This window comes from Impatiens glandulifera, chromosome 1 (assembly GCF_907164915.1).
Source record: "Impatiens glandulifera chromosome 1, dImpGla2.1, whole genome shotgun sequence".
Lineage (NCBI taxonomy): Eukaryota > Viridiplantae > Streptophyta > Magnoliopsida > Ericales > Balsaminaceae > Impatiens > Impatiens glandulifera.
The window spans coordinates 148,190,195-148,206,320 of NC_061862.1; the positions used below are offsets into that span (position 1 = coordinate 148,190,195).

At 28.6% G+C, this 16,126-nt stretch overlaps 1 protein-coding gene across 2 annotated transcripts; it reads left to right on the plus strand.

The window, feature by feature from the left end:
- The first annotated feature begins 11,908 nt into the window (after positions 1–11,908).
- LOC124920077 (vacuolar cation/proton exchanger 3-like) lies at positions 11,909–14,793 on the plus strand. 2 transcript variants are annotated; one of them, XM_047460479.1, is made up of 11 exons: positions 11,909–12,278; positions 12,354–12,421; positions 12,653–12,681; positions 12,765–12,961; positions 13,038–13,250; positions 13,339–13,473; positions 13,568–13,684; positions 13,776–13,829; positions 13,902–14,018; positions 14,116–14,206; positions 14,283–14,793. In XM_047460479.1, the coding sequence occupies exons 1-11, from the start codon at positions 12,000–12,002 to the stop codon at positions 14,342–14,344; spliced, it is 1,362 nt and encodes a 453-aa protein (XP_047316435.1). In that variant the 5' UTR covers positions 11,909–11,999; the 3' UTR covers positions 14,345–14,793. The 2 variants fall into 2 exon arrangements, with proteins under 2 accessions (XP_047316435.1, XP_047316436.1); XM_047460480.1 differs by having other exon boundaries at positions 14,301–14,793.
- The last annotated feature ends 1,333 nt before the right edge of the window (positions 14,794–16,126 follow it).

The following is a 16,126-nucleotide window of genomic DNA, read 5'->3' on the forward strand; positions in this document are numbered from 1 at the left end:
AATCATTTCTTTGTCATTTTTAAAAGAATAAATTATCAATAAAACACATTTAGTTTAAGTTGAGAGTAATGTGGAGAGTCGTGCTAATTTTTTTTACCGAACAAACTCTAATTGAAAGAAAAAAAAAAAAACTCTAATGTTAATAATAATGCTTGTTAGAAATAGATTTGTTATGTTTGAACCACAATTTGAGATTCTAACTAGAAACATGCTTTATGACATCCTAGTTATGTGTCAAAAATCCTAGCTAATTTAGCAAGAGTGTATAAGCACCCTCCATTAAGAGAGTATAAGCACTCTCTATTTCAGTTTATTTATTAAAATAATAATTTATAGTGTAACTTAATGGTTTAAGATAAAAGTTTAAAACTTTTATTTGCTTATAAGTTCAAATCTTATCAAAAAAAATTATTTTTAATCAATTTTTTATGCTAAATCTATTGCAATAAAATATCCATTTTTTTAACTGGACTGGGCCAACCCATAACTCGGGGATAACAATAAAATATTCACTTTTTTTTAACGGGCTAGGACAAGCCAAAACTCGGAGTCAACTCTACATGTGTATAGCTCCCAACACTTCTAGCTACCATTGCTACTATTTTTGGTGATGAATTAGTAGCAGCCTCAAATCACTAAAAAGTAATTGTAAGCCTAACTCTTAAGATTAGTTAATCATTTATTTTTATCTACACCACTTTCTAATTCTCTTTCTGCTATTTATTTTGATTAAATATTTGAATAATTTATCATTTTCTTTTAAGCTATAAAATTAGCATGATTTTCACTAACATGATTTTCACTTTCATCTAATAAATTCTAAATGGAATCGAAATCAAAGTAATTTATAATCTTTTCATTAATCATTTACTTAATGAATTGATTGAAAATATTAATAAAATTACTACTTTTTTTTATTATTAAATATTAAAGTAATTTGTCCCAAGTTATTTGGTTAATACTCCTTTTATCATTTTACTTAAATAATCCAAACAAAATTTTAGTCTGTTGCTATTATCCAAGAATTACTCATAGATGGGCATATTTGTTTGAAAATTCACCCTAATACCAAATATTTTTGGTGTCTTCTTAATTATGTGAGGCACATATATATGATTCTTTCACGTATAATTTATTTGAAGAAGTTACATTTCATAAAAAAAAAAATATTATAGAATAATAAGAATAAACTTCTGTATGAGAAAATGCAAAAAAACCTAATTTATTATACACGTACAAATGAAATAGATTAGTGTTCAGTTATACTCAGGGACGAATCTATGTAGGGGCTCAGGTGGGCTGAAGTGACATTACGTTTAATTTTTAAAAGAAATTAATATAATTCATTGTTTATTTTATCTAATTATTAAAAAAATGATAAAACTTTACTTATATATAATTGTTTTTTTCAAAATTTTCTCGTTATTATTTTATGTCTACTTTAAATTTTTTTCAAACCCAACCCAGTTCAAAATCCCTTGTCCGTCCCTAGTTATACTTATATCTAGTACAAAACAATCCGATCACTTCAGTAAAGTTATAGGTGAGGGTTTCTCCCAAAAAAAATCAAACATTTTATTTTGAGATAGGATCCATTTATTTTGATCAAATGAATTAATAAAATCCTATTATGACAAATAAAACAACTTCGAGTTAAGTATTATAAAGTGGAAAGATGGAACCAACTTCTATTTATGTCTTATAAATTGAAAATGTGAAACATCAACCTGAAAAAAGGATAGTGAATAATATTGCTTTTTCAATATTTTTGTATGCTTTTGGCTAAGTATTTTGGTGATATCTTTGTTAAGAAATACTCCATCAAATTACATGTTTGTGAATTTTTTCTCTCTCATAGCTTAATTTTACATTTTTTTAAAAGAAATAATCTCCTAAAAAAACAATAAAAACGAAACAATAAATCCAACAAAAGACCAAACAACAAAAAATAATCAACAAGAGGAGTTAGAGTTACACTATGAGTTGATCCTAACATCAACAAGAGGAGTTAGAGAGGTAGAACTCATAATCAAGTGTGCCAATCTATAATTGATAAAATGTTAATTTATTTATTTCGACCAAGATTATTCATGAGAAGATCTCCGAAATGAATAACCACTTTCTAATGACACGAATAGACTTAAGAGCGCACACAATTACTATATTTATCGAACAAATTTGAACGCAAAAATGTTAAATTATATAAGTTAAGAACAAAATTAAATAATAGGCATTTGAACGGGGAAATTTGATGAAATGGCCCTCATAAGTGGCTTAATTCCAAAAAAGGCCCGCGTCTGCTAATGTTTGCAAAATGGGCCTTTTTGCCCTGCGAAATGTCTATTTTACCCCTGTAATTGCACTTACGCGAATTACACTTACGCGAATTACACTTACGCGAATTACACTTACGCGTATTACACTTACGCGAATTACACTTACGCGTATTACACTTACGCGAATTACACTTACGCGTAATATGTAATATGCGTACATTGAAAGACGCGTATTACATATACGCGCATTATGTAATATGTGTCTTTCATACTATATAAAACACCTAATTTTGACCCTCATTTTAAATCTCCAATTTTTAGGGTTCCGACTCTCTCTCAAACCCTATCTCCTTCGATCCCGCTGCTCTGCTAAGGTAAGACATTCTCGTCTCAATGCCTTCTTATGTATTCTAAGATTTTGAATATTATCCAAGTGCTATTATGTTGGATGACGATTTAGGGTTTTAAGTAAATTTTACAAGTTTATCTATGTAAATGACAATCAACAACACATGGGTTTGTACTTCATTGATCTATGGAAGTAGAAGTTAAACATTTCGACGGATATGGAGAATCCGACAGAGCTTAACACTCTCAATATCGGTAGAGGATTCGCTAGCGTAGGCAGATTGATGGATGGAGTAGGCAGAAAGTCAGATTGGACGATGAACCATGAATTCAATACTCATTTATATTAAAAACATGCTCTTTCATTTTGTCTTCCATTGATGATGAACCTATTCCTATTTTGATCTTCTAGAATGTGCATCCATGTATTTTCTGCCAAATTTTCCTTTTGCTGCAATTAAGTAAATAACTTAACATATGGATTAATTACTATGGTACACATTTTCCATTTCCTGGTTTTTTGAAATAAACATAATTTTCAATTTGTTTGAACATTATTTTCCATTATTGCAGGAGATTCTTGATGGAATTGAGTTTGCTAGGGGTGACTCCAAATCAACCTGGGGTTCTATGCGTGCAGCAATGGGGCACCCATAACCTTTTGACTTGAAATATGTTGTTATTGGGAATGAAGACTTTGTTACTATTCAATGATATTTTTTTATTGAAAAAGATCCATATTTTATGAATAGTAATAAAATATGTTAGTATTCAATGATCTGCGAATGTGAAACCATCAAATGGCAAAATTCTGAAATGAAATGCATAATCTATTTGAAATTGCAAAAACCTATGTTGTTTCAGAGAATTACCTCTAGTTCTATTCTGCCATAAAACACGCCTATCCAGACATCCAGATAATCACAATCTGTGACGGTTCTTCTCAACCATTGGATCATCCAGATGATTTTTATGATTTTCATGTAAGATAAGTAATTTTGTATAGATTAGAATTTGAACTGAATATTCTTACAATCTTCCTTCCTGTTAATAGATTGATTTTCTCAACAAATTTATAACAATGCAGATGATGTCTTCTCTAAGACTTATAAGTTTGATCAAACATCACGAAATGGCCCAAAGGTATGCGCTAAATCTTGTCTTATATTTACTTAATTCCATAAATATATATTAACAAAAAGATAATTGTTGCAAGAAACATTTAGATGGTTCTGAGGCCGACTCTATTATTTCAGGCTATCGTTAGTGAATACGCTGTGACAGGAAAAGATGTTGGTCAAGGAAGCCTTCTAGCAGCATTAGCTGAAGCTGGATTCCTTATTGGTGTAGAAAAGAACAGTTTTTTTTTTATATAATTCTAAAAAAAGATCATTAAAAGCTTGCCTATAGATGATAATACTTGGTTATATGTAAATATAGTTTTTTTCCACTAATATGCAAAAAATGAACAAGGGGGCAATTATATATCTTCTTTGCTTTTTCGGATTTTTAACTTTTCTTTGCTCGCCTTTGATACTTGAATGCAATGATGTTGTGTCAATGGTCAGTTATGCACCTCTGTTTGTTAACTCCAATGATAAAAGGTGCATATGTTTTATTTGACTCTTGTCTACTATAATACTATTACACTAATGATGGTGTTTATATCAAAGTGATACTCTATTTTTTATATGATCCCAATGAAGAGTCAACATATTTTGTGAAGGTGGTACATAATGGAACACATAATCTGGAACAGCAGATTTAAGGAGGATTTCACCCATATATAAGTTCGTTGCAATGTGCAGTTGGCTCCAATCCAGAGTGTGTTTGATAACATAGACACGAAAATAGATGTAACGATCTCCCCGCATTCGTTTACATGTTTAGACTTGACAATTAATCAGTTTAACCATCTGCATACAATATCAGACAACGCCACTGCAGTCAATGCTTTCAACATGAGAAAGACTCAATCTATCTTACTCGAAATACAGTAATAAAATTGTGGGGGATGTATAACTATGATCACTACAAAGTAGTTAATTAATTATATATATGTTTGACTTCTTTATTATTGATTGTGCCTCTTGGACTGCACTACACAGATGCATGTTTATTTTATTCTATGACTGTTGTTTATGTTTGAATTTGAGAAAAATATCTCATACTAATTTAAGGGTCAAAATTAATCTGGTTTCTTTTAGTACTTCCACTTAAAAAGCAAAAAATATGTAGAAATGATCTCAAACCAGTCATTCTGGAAAATATAAAGGCAAACAAGAAAATAGAATTAAGCCACAAGCTTAAAAAAAAGATATCATTGTCATAGTAACATTTTTAACAAAAGATCACAAACCAGATGACCATTATCTCACATTATGACTGTCTAATGTAACATTTTTAACAATGTTATTATTACAAATATCATATAACATAAATTACTTGGTCGGTCGGTGTCTTATGAGTTCACACAGCTAATAAGTAACTTCATAAAGTCTTAGCCTGGTGGCCAGTTCATTTGACGTCCCCCAAGAAGATGGACATGAAGGTGTTGATTTACATTCTGCTAGTCCATCATTAATCACAACTCTAAAGCCATCTTCAAGGCCTTCCTGCTTGGCAACAATTTTGGCAGTGCACATTAGTCGGCCAAGAATCTCACAGTGCCTCTCCTCAGCCTAACAATAATATTAAGCAGTTATCTATTAGTTTTTCGTAGACTTCTGTTATTATGCAGCTTTCCATCTAGAAGGATTAAGGTTTCGAACAAATTTCTTTTTTCTTATATAAAAATACAATTTTTTAGCTTGTCCAAGTTATATGCCCATTTATTCTTCTGAATTTCTTTGGGAGTGAATGAAGCAACTATGTTCAAAAGAAAATATAGTCAACCAAACCAATCCTTGGATTTGCACTAAAAAATGAGAATTCCCCATCAAATAATTGGTTTAGTTTAGTTATGTTGTCATAGGACCACAAATGTAAAGTTCTCAAGGTCATGTGGGCTAGCCTAAAAGACCCCAAAAAACTAACAAAATAGTTAGTTCAGTAAATTTATGATTTTTTTAACCAAAATAGTTAGTACCTGAAGCAAAAACGACTTCATCACATTAACATCATAGACGTTCTCAGCAATCAGCCCCTCGATAAAAAGCCACGCCAAGGCTTTGGAACCTTTCTTGTCCTGCTGTGTTCCATATCTGCAGGGATTGATTACTATACTAAGAATATTGAGAAATTAAATATATAACAACTTGTGTAATGAAAATTGGAAGTAGAAGTGAGACATTTAGTCCATCACCAAACTGACATTTCCATGTTCAACTTATTAAAGAATGAAAAATGAATATAAATTATCATCTAGCCATTATATCAAGTATATAGGACCATATTGGCATATTCAACATAAACATTTTGTTCATTGCAAATCATTAGGTGTTTGAATCCCGTTGTTAAACCCTAAAGAAAATGGCACAAAATTTAACTCATTATCCTTTTGTGACCACCAAATATATTTTTTTAATGTGTTTAAGGATCTTGAAAAAAAGAATCTAGTGCTGACATTACATACCAATTAAATAATCCAATCAAAATCTAATAGTGAATAAAGCTGACCTGCAAAGTGAAAGCTCTGTCTTCAACTTTATATTGCTGAACTTCTTTACTAAGGAAATCAGCTCCAATGATAGCCTTATACCGATTGCTAAACTTACGATTCAAATACTTACAGAGTCGAAGCAATAAATAAAACACTAGACAAAGAAATACATCAAAGAACTTCAACAAAAGAAATCATTATCAGAATGTAGGGTACCACATGATTCTTATTGATTCATCAATGACGTCTTCCCGACCTACCAGAAGAAGATGAAAGATATATCCATGTCAGCAAATCAAAACCTCGAACCTTAATATACAAACGAAATCAAAAGTTGAAATTCTACAGAAGGGCATGTTTTGACCAAATTTAGAAAATAATGTTTCAGATCTACGAGCAGCCAACATGATATCTCAAATAAATGATTCGAATAGAAACATATTTCAAGTCAAAAGGTTATGGGTACCCCATTACTGCACGCATAGAACCCCAGGTTGATTTGGAGTCACCCCTAGCAAACTCAATTCCATCAAGAATCTCCTGCAATAATGGAAAATAATGTTCAAACAAACTAAAAATTATATTTATTTCAAAAAACCAGGAAATGGAAAATGTGTACCATAGTAATTAATCCATATGTTAAAGTTATTTACTTAATTGCAGCAAAAGTAAAATTTGACAGAAAATATATGGATGCACCTTCTAGAAGATCAAAATAGGAATAGGTTCATCATCAATGGAAGATGGAAGACAAAATGAAAGAGCATGTTTTAATATAAATGAGCATTGAATTCATGGTTTATCGTCCAATCTGACTTTCTGCCTACTCCATCCATCAATCTGCCTACGCTAGCGAATCCTCTACTGATGTTGAGAGTGTTAAGCTCCGTCGGATTCTCCATATCCGTCGAAATGTTTAACTTCTGCTTCCATAGATCAATGAAGTACAAACCCATGTGTTGTTGATTGTCATTTACATAGATAAACTTGTAAAATTTACTTAAAACCCTAAATCGTCATCCAACATAATAGCACTTGGATAATATTCAAAATCTTAGAATACATAAGAAGGCATTGAGACGAGAATGTCTTTACCTTAGAGGAGCAGCGGGATCGAAGGGGATAGGGTTTGAGAGAGAGTCGGAACCCTAAAAATTGGAGATTTAAAATGAGGATCAAAATTAGGCGCTTTATGTAGTATGAAAGACGCATATTACATAATGCGCGTATATGTAATATGCGTCTTTCAATGTACGCATATTACATATTACGCGTAAGTGTAATTCGCGTAAGTGTAATACGCGTAAGTGTAATTCGCGTAAATGTAATACGCGTAAGTGTAATTCGCGTAAGTGTATTACGCGCAAGTGTAATTCGAGTAAGTGCAATTACAGGGGCAAAATAGACATTTCGCAGGGCAAAAAGGCCCATTTTGCAAACATTAGTAGGCGCGGGCCTTTTTTGGAATTAAGCCACTTATGAGGGCCATTTCATCAAATTCCCCTTTGAACGAATAGACAATAAGTTAGGCTTTCTTTCCATCAGCTTTTTTGGAATATTTAACCGATAATATCATTTATCAGGGATTGTTCGATAAATATTATAATTTAAATAAGCCAACAATTGTGTAATAAGTTGTAGATCAAGTTAAACGAATAAACTGTCATGAATAGATAGATCAATATATTTAAGTATTATTTAATAAATAAGTTAAATATTGTGGAACAAATAAAAATATAAGTTAAAAATATTAAGAGTATCAAACATATCCAATTTTATTGATTATAATAAGACAAAGTGTTTAGTGAATAAACTAGAAAGAATAAGTTACCAATAAGTTGAATCAAACTAGTCTTTAAATAATTTAAATTTAAATTAAAATATTAAATTATTTTTATTTATATTAAATTAAAAATGTTATGTAATTTAATATATATATATACAGTATAATCAATTAGTGAATATTTTTTATTATTAATTTTTGGATTATAAAAATGAGTTATTTATCTACAAATATAGTATAATAAATATTTTTTAAAAATTAATAATATAATTATTATGCATAAATAAATAATTTGAAATTAATCAAATAAAAAAACAAAGTCCAATCTTTTCATACCGTATTATTAATAAATAAATAAAATTAATGTCAGAATTTTTTTTCCTTTTACTGTACGGACCAAGTAGGTGAATGCAGTTAAAGGTAAAAAGCTTTGTCGGTCTGACTCTAATTGTGGAGTTTGTACTTATTATAAAAGTAAAATGTAATTGATCGAGACTATTTTGTTTCATTTATAAATTATCAGGACACGTGGTTACCAACTTGCATGCATGCAGCTACAAATCTTATGTACAGGTGTCATTTTGTTTTTTTCTTAAAAAATTCAAACTTTTTTTACTTTTTATATATTTTTTTGTTTTTTTATTGAACGAAATTAACATGATTCCTGTTTGAATTGGGTAAAGTGCCGAATAGTCGAGCCTGACATTTTATGTTAGGCTTTAAATTATGTATTGTATTTTCAAAATATCATAAATTTTGGTTCAATCTTATGTGAACGAATTTATTCATGTCAATGTAACAGGCAAACTAACATTATTATTGTTATTATTATATGTATCAATATATATATATATATATATATATTTCCACTTTATTGTAATTTTGTTTGATAAGTATTAAGTTTTATTATTATTATTATTATTATTATTATTATTATTTCAGTACTCAAATTAATCAATTAAATTTACATAATCATGAACCGACAGAGAATTAATTTACAAATTTACTTCTTATTCGATTTGAGTTATTTAAACAACACAAATTACTCAAACATCATGAGCTTATATTTTATTTTATTTGGGTTATTTAATGATATTACTTTTAACTTAGTAGTGCTATGAGTATTTGATTTGTACATTCCATATTTATAATTTTAGTTGTTTTAATACATCAAATATTTATAAATGGATTCTTATTCGATTTATAAGAAAATTTGTTTAGTGGTCATAATTTTGAAGGAAAGTATATTTTAGGTAATTATTTTTAAGGAATATTAATATATGATGATTAAATAATTTATTTATTTATTCAAAAAATAATATTTTATTATTTTGATTAATAAATTGAATAATTAAATTAATTAAAGAATTAATAAAGTAGTGTTTAATTGAAATTGAATTTTAAAAAACTAATAAGTTCTTAGACCTTGTTTTGGTTTTCGTTATTCTAATAATCCCAAAAAATCAAACATCACTTGACTCATTCTCACATTCATCAAATTAATTAATTCATTAACCAAAATATTAAAATATCTTTTATTTTAAATTATTATTTTTTAATTTATTTATCTATATTAATAGGGAAGTCTTTTTACCAAAAAAAAAAAAAAAGCATCTCCATCTCTTTAAAATCATCACAAATCATTATTAATCATATTTTTTCATTCTCTAAATTATTTCAATAACCCCAACCAAACAAGGCCTTAGGGTAATTGTGATAGTAAGGGCTATTTGAATAACTCATTTGATTATTTAAATAATTTATCATCATTCTCTTATTTATATTTTATCAGTCAATTTATTAATTAAAATATTAAAATATATTTTAATTATTTTTTAAATAATTGTTTTTTAAGTCTTCCAACAATAACTCAACTTTTTATAATTTTATAGCAAACAAAATTATTTAAATAACTTCAAATGAGTATTTAACTAACCAAAATCTAAACAAAGACTTACATTTAAAAACTTAATACACAATAATTCGGTAAAAGTACAAAAGAATGTGGTTGTTACAATTACAAAATTGTTTATTACAAATCCAATAGAGAAATAGGAGAACTGGAGAACTAACACATTTTATAATTTGGTATGTCTAATCTTTAAATAAATAGACTAACAAAAAAAACAATGACCTTTTCAGCACTTACAGTTAGGTTGGGATTCTTGTATATATGAAAAATATATTGGAAACACTTTTAAAAACTATTATATGTTTATATTCAAAAATTGAGATACAAAAGCAGAAATAAAAATAAATTTTATAATCTTTCTTGCAATTTCAGCTTCATTCACGCCATGACTGGATACTAGCTTATCACAGAATGAAGAAATCAAGAAATGAATTTAGGGTTCCACAAACAAGAGATAAAACCAAAATTTTATTCCAAGAAGGTACACATTTGTATTGTAACCTTGGACTATTTTATATAAATTAAATTAAATGTACCTTCTAACTCTGCAAAGATAATTATATTTATTTATTTATTATCATTATTTTCCTTTTAAAACAAATAATAATATAATGACATAAAATTATTATGGATAAGATTGAAGCTCTAAATCCTACATCCTCATTCAACTAATATTCTTATTATATATATAGTTAATTAAAAAATAACCAATAATTATTTCTAACACAAGACATTTAGAGTCTTGTCTACATCATTCTCATATGAGTTTCAACTCCAACTAATCACCAAACTCAAATCTAAAATGGGTATTTCAATATTTTCTCCATCTTAAAAACTCAAATATGAGTGGTTACGATTCACAACCCCATAACTTTAATTAAAATCTAAAAAGATACTTGAAATTTTAAAAAAAAGTTTTGATTTAAATATTTAGCTTTTTGATATAATTTATTTCAAACATTTAATTTAGTTCTTTAATTTTTAATTTAAATAATTTTTTATATTTTTAGTTTTTTAGTTATTTATATAATTTTTTATATGTTTAATTTATAATAATAATAAACAATATTTATAAAAAAAATAAATAAAAAAATATACAATAATTACATTTAATAATATATCTTTAATGTTTGTTTTTTCAATGTTTGTTTTGATGTAGTTTTGTTTGTTCTTGTAGTGTAATTTTCGTTTATTTAACCATCTTTAATTTGTTTTTTATGTGTATAAATTATTAATATATAATTAATTTTATCATAATTTTTTTTATTGAGTGTGAGTTTGAAAAAAATATTGGGTTTAATTTATAAAGTTGATAAATATATAGGTAGTTATTGAAAAAGTTAAAATTTGATATAAAAAAGAATATTCTTAGAATATTCTTTTGAGTTTGAGATATATTACTTTTTGATATAATATTTACTGCATTTTAAGTTTGAGTATGTATTTATAACTGCTAACTATATTTAATTGATAAAATAAGAAATTACAAAATTGAGAATGAGTACTACGGTATTTTACATGTTTTTTAAGTACGAAAAATGAGTAAATTATAGGAAACTATTCAAAAAATTTGGTGTCGAAGAGTTTGCAAAATAAATAATTGAGAAATCTATTGAAAATTCCAAAAGAAGTGGAAATATGAATCTTTGTAGTAAGAGATTTGATGTTTGCCCATAATACAGGTGATCTTCACGGCCAAATTCAAATTCATTTTACTAATCAATCTTATAAGTAACACTAGCTTAGATGAAAAATAATTAGAGAATAAATTTAAAGAGTAAAATTAAAGTCATGAAAAAGTTCAGGGACAAAATACAAATGATTTACTTATAAAACCCAACTAAAACCTTAATAAATTAAAAAAAAAAAAAAAAAAAAAAAAAAAAAAAAAGCTGCCCAAAAAAAAAAAAAAAACTTCCAGGAAGATGCAAGGAGATAAAGAAGAGAGACAGGTGTTAGCTTATTTATAAGTGGGTTTGCATGTTATCATCACTATCATACACAGCCACTACACAGTACTAGAAAAAAAAACATTTCTAGGGTTTATCTTTTTTTTTGTTTTTCTTTTACCTGTGAAAAATGGCTTCCATTAGAGAACCATGGTTATTAGAGAATGGAACCCTTAAGTCACTCACAAAGGAGACTAGACATGGTCATGGCCGTAGTCGTACGGCTCATAACATGTCATCTTCTTCTTTGCGCAAAAAGTCCGATATAGCCCTTGTTTCTAAGGTCCCTTGTCATTTCTTGAGAATCTTTTTGGCTAATCTACAGGAGGTTATTTTGGGAACTAAACTCTCTATTCTTTTTCCTGCAATCCCTCTTGCTATTGCTGCTCATTCTTATGGCTTTGGAAGAGTAAGTTTCTGTTTAGTTATTCAAATTTGAAATTGAAATTGATTTTTTTTTAATGATTTTACTTTTTTCCAACAGCCATGGATATTTGGATTGAGCTTACTTGGGCTTATGCCACTAGCTGAACGTGTGAGCTTCTTGACAGAGTAAGTTTGGCTGATTTTTCATTTGGATCCTTTTTTATTTGCGATTTCATCACTTTATCAAAGATTTGTCAAGAAAATCAGTTTTTAGTGAAACATTCAATCTAATAAAGGCTGTAACAATAGTGAAACATTCAAAAAACAATAATTTCATATCATTTGATGAGCAAGAACATGTTTTTTTTATTGGGTTGATTTTGATTGGCCTAATGTTGTTTAGATCAAATTGTGCAGGCAGATTGCATTTTATACTGGACCAACAGGTAAATTGAGAATAAATGAATCCATTTTAGAATTGAAAACTGCAATGAGCATATGAATGAATGAATGTTATTGATATTTGTAGTTGGAGGGCTTCTAAATGCAACATGTGGAAATGCAACCGAGTTGATAATAGCAATTTTGGCTTTGTGTGGAAACAAGATAGATGTTGTCAAATACTCTCTTTTGGGTTCAATTCTATCGAACCTTCTTTTGGTTCTTGGCACGTCTCTCTTCTGTGGTGGCATCTACAACCTTCACAAGGAGCAGAAGTTTGATAGAGTAAGTATATATATCTGAGTATTGAATGCTCCCATTAGAACAATTTTATTGATGAAATCTTGTATTTTGTTAACAGAAACAAGCTGATGTGAACTCATTGTTGTTGCTGCTGGGACTATTGTGCCACACACTTCCATTGTTGTTCCGTTTAGCTGGACAGCCAAACGCGGACACTTTCGCTGCTACTTTGCAGCTTTCGAGAGCAAGTAGCATCATAATGCTTATTGTATACATTGGTTATCTTGTTTTCCAGTTATGGACTCATAGGCAGCTTTTTGAGGCTCAGGAGGTAAAATCTAAATGTTTATTATTTACTCAAATTAAATGACTGAAAAGTATTCTATAAACTAATCTGTAATGATGATGATGATGAACAGGAGGAAGATGCACAGGATGACTCCATCTCTGATGATGAAACACCCGTGATTGGGTTCGGGAGTGGATTTGCGTGGCTGTTGGGGATGACTCTTGTTATTGCCTTATTGTCTGAATATGTTGTTGGCACAATTGAGGTATAAACTTGTCCTGAACTTTTTTTTTTACAAGTTTTCACCATAATTTTGCAATCTTGAGTGATTGATTATAATAACTGTTTTATGATTACAGGATGCATCAGAAACATGGGGAATTTCTGTCAGCTTCATTAGCATCATTTTGCTACCAATAGTTGGAAATGCAGCAGAACATGCAGGAGCTATTATCTTTGCTTTCAAGAACAAGTTGGTTAGTACACTCTCTATCACAATTCAGAGAGATTCTAAGAAATGAGAGAATCCTTAAATTAAATTTGGGTATTTCTTGTGGCATGATGCAGGATATCTCTTTGGGTGTTGCTCTAGGATCAGCAACCCAGATTAGTTTATTTGTGGTGAGTGTTTATTTATTTATGAAGAAATACATAAATAAAATCTTGTTTAATAAAATAATATGTTATATATAGGTTCCCATGTGTGTGATTGTGGCATGGATAATTGGCATAGATATGGATCTTGATTTCAATCTTTTGGAGACTGGCTCTCTTGCACTCTCTATATTAATCACTGCCTTCACTTTACAGGTATATATATATTTAAAAAATTCCAATCTTTTCCACTTCATATTGTCTTTGGCTTTGGATTCAATTATATTTAACTAATCATATTTATATATAACAGGATGGCACTTCTCACTACATGAAAGGGCTGGTTCTGCTGTTATGTTACCTTGTGATAGGAGCATGCTTCTTTGTTTCCCAAACACCATTAGGTAGTTGAATTTTCTCGATTTTTGCTTTCCTTTTGTAGGGGTTTTTCGTGGATTTATTGACTTGTTTCCAATGCAGGAAAAGAAATTAATGCAGGAGTGGAATCATCAAATGGAGGAGGAGGGGTCATGAGACTTTGATGATGAAGATTTGAGGAAGAAGGTGGGCATTATCTTATGTAAAGTGAATTTGATGGGGATGATGAAAAAATGAATCCATTGCCATGGATTTTATTCTTTAAGAAGAATGATGATGCAAAGAAAGAAGAAAGACAAATAGTTTTGAATGGTGGGATTCAAGATTCATTGATTTTTGCATTATATCCAACCACACAAGGCTATATTATTATCATTATTATGTGTTTTGTGTGTCTGAGTAGTTAGAAGTACTGTAATATGTCTTTATGTTTTAATATCTGTCACTCTTTTGAGGCCCCCATTGGAATATGGGTGAGTAAAGATGAAGCTTTGGTGGAAGAAAAAACTAGAAAAAGCATTATTTAGGTCTTGGTATGAGAAGTTGGTGTGGTGAATTAAATGGGTTATGTTCTTATTTCTCTACTAATAAATAAATTTGCAATTTTTTGCTAGTTATTTGTGTTTGTTTTCTTCTATCTTTTCTTGATAAATATTGCGACTTGTATTATAAGGATGATTTCATATAATTTTAGATGGTGTAGAAAAACATAGGAAGTTTAATCCCAATCCTTCATTTAACAATCAAACATAGAACTTCTAATATAAGCCCGTTTGTATTTTAAGCGTAAAAACTTGTTTTTCAAATATTTTTTATATTTTCTTAATTTTTATCAGATTGATTTTCGATTGAAAAACTTATACACACTATATTTGAACTATAACCGATAACCTGCATTTTTAAATCCTTCCCTTTTTCTGTTTCTTGGATATTTAGGAAACATTTATGCCATATTTTAAATTATTTTATTGACATCAATTTTCTTATTTTTCTATTTTCAGATAATCGTGTTTTTTATTATACTGCAATATTATGATTAAATAAGTTGTTGTGGTATTATATTCCATATTTAGATCAACAAATTCAATGATGATGATAACTTAGTAACTAAAAACATTGACAATTTTAAAAAACAATATGTATATAAAAGTAATTATGTTTCATCTTTGACAAAAATAAAATAAAATAATAATAGTAAAGTATTGAAATTTGATTATAGACTAATGTTTTTGTTCAATGTTAATTTATGTTTTTTCTAGGCTAGAGTTTTGTTGTATTTATGTTTCTCTTATGTGTATATATGCACAACTCACTAGTAAGAGCAAATGTGGTGAGTCTAATGAAAAGTGAATTTCCGTGTCGTTGACCATCGAAAAGATTTGTTGATTCATTTATCATCATTACCACATATGGGCTTAAAATTTAAGACTAAAGAAAATGTTTATCAATTATATTTAACATATGCTAAAAAAGTTGAGTTTAATATAAGAAAATATAAAAGTTACAATAATCAATGAGGTACAATATTAGATAAAATTTATGTAATCCTTCTCATTGTGCTCAAGGTGAAAGATGAATAGATAAACCACGAAAATTTAATACGAAAAATTATCAAAATGAAACAATATTTAGTTGTGAAGCTAAAATAAAAGTTAGTAGTTAAAAAAAGACAAGTTTGTGTCGTTCTTCTGAAAAAACATAATTATTATATTTCTAGTCCAAATAAAACACCCCTCTTAATATGACGTAGAAATATATATATTGAGATGACAAATGTTATTGAAAATTCAATCAAAGTTTTCTCACGATCTTATGGAAGACAAAAGGTGTGAGAGGTTCTTAGATTTATTTCTGAAAATTATAAAAATTATTTGATTTTCAAAAAAACATAAAATATAATGGTTGGAGTTACAGGGAGTGTATTGGAATATTTGTAAATAAAAATG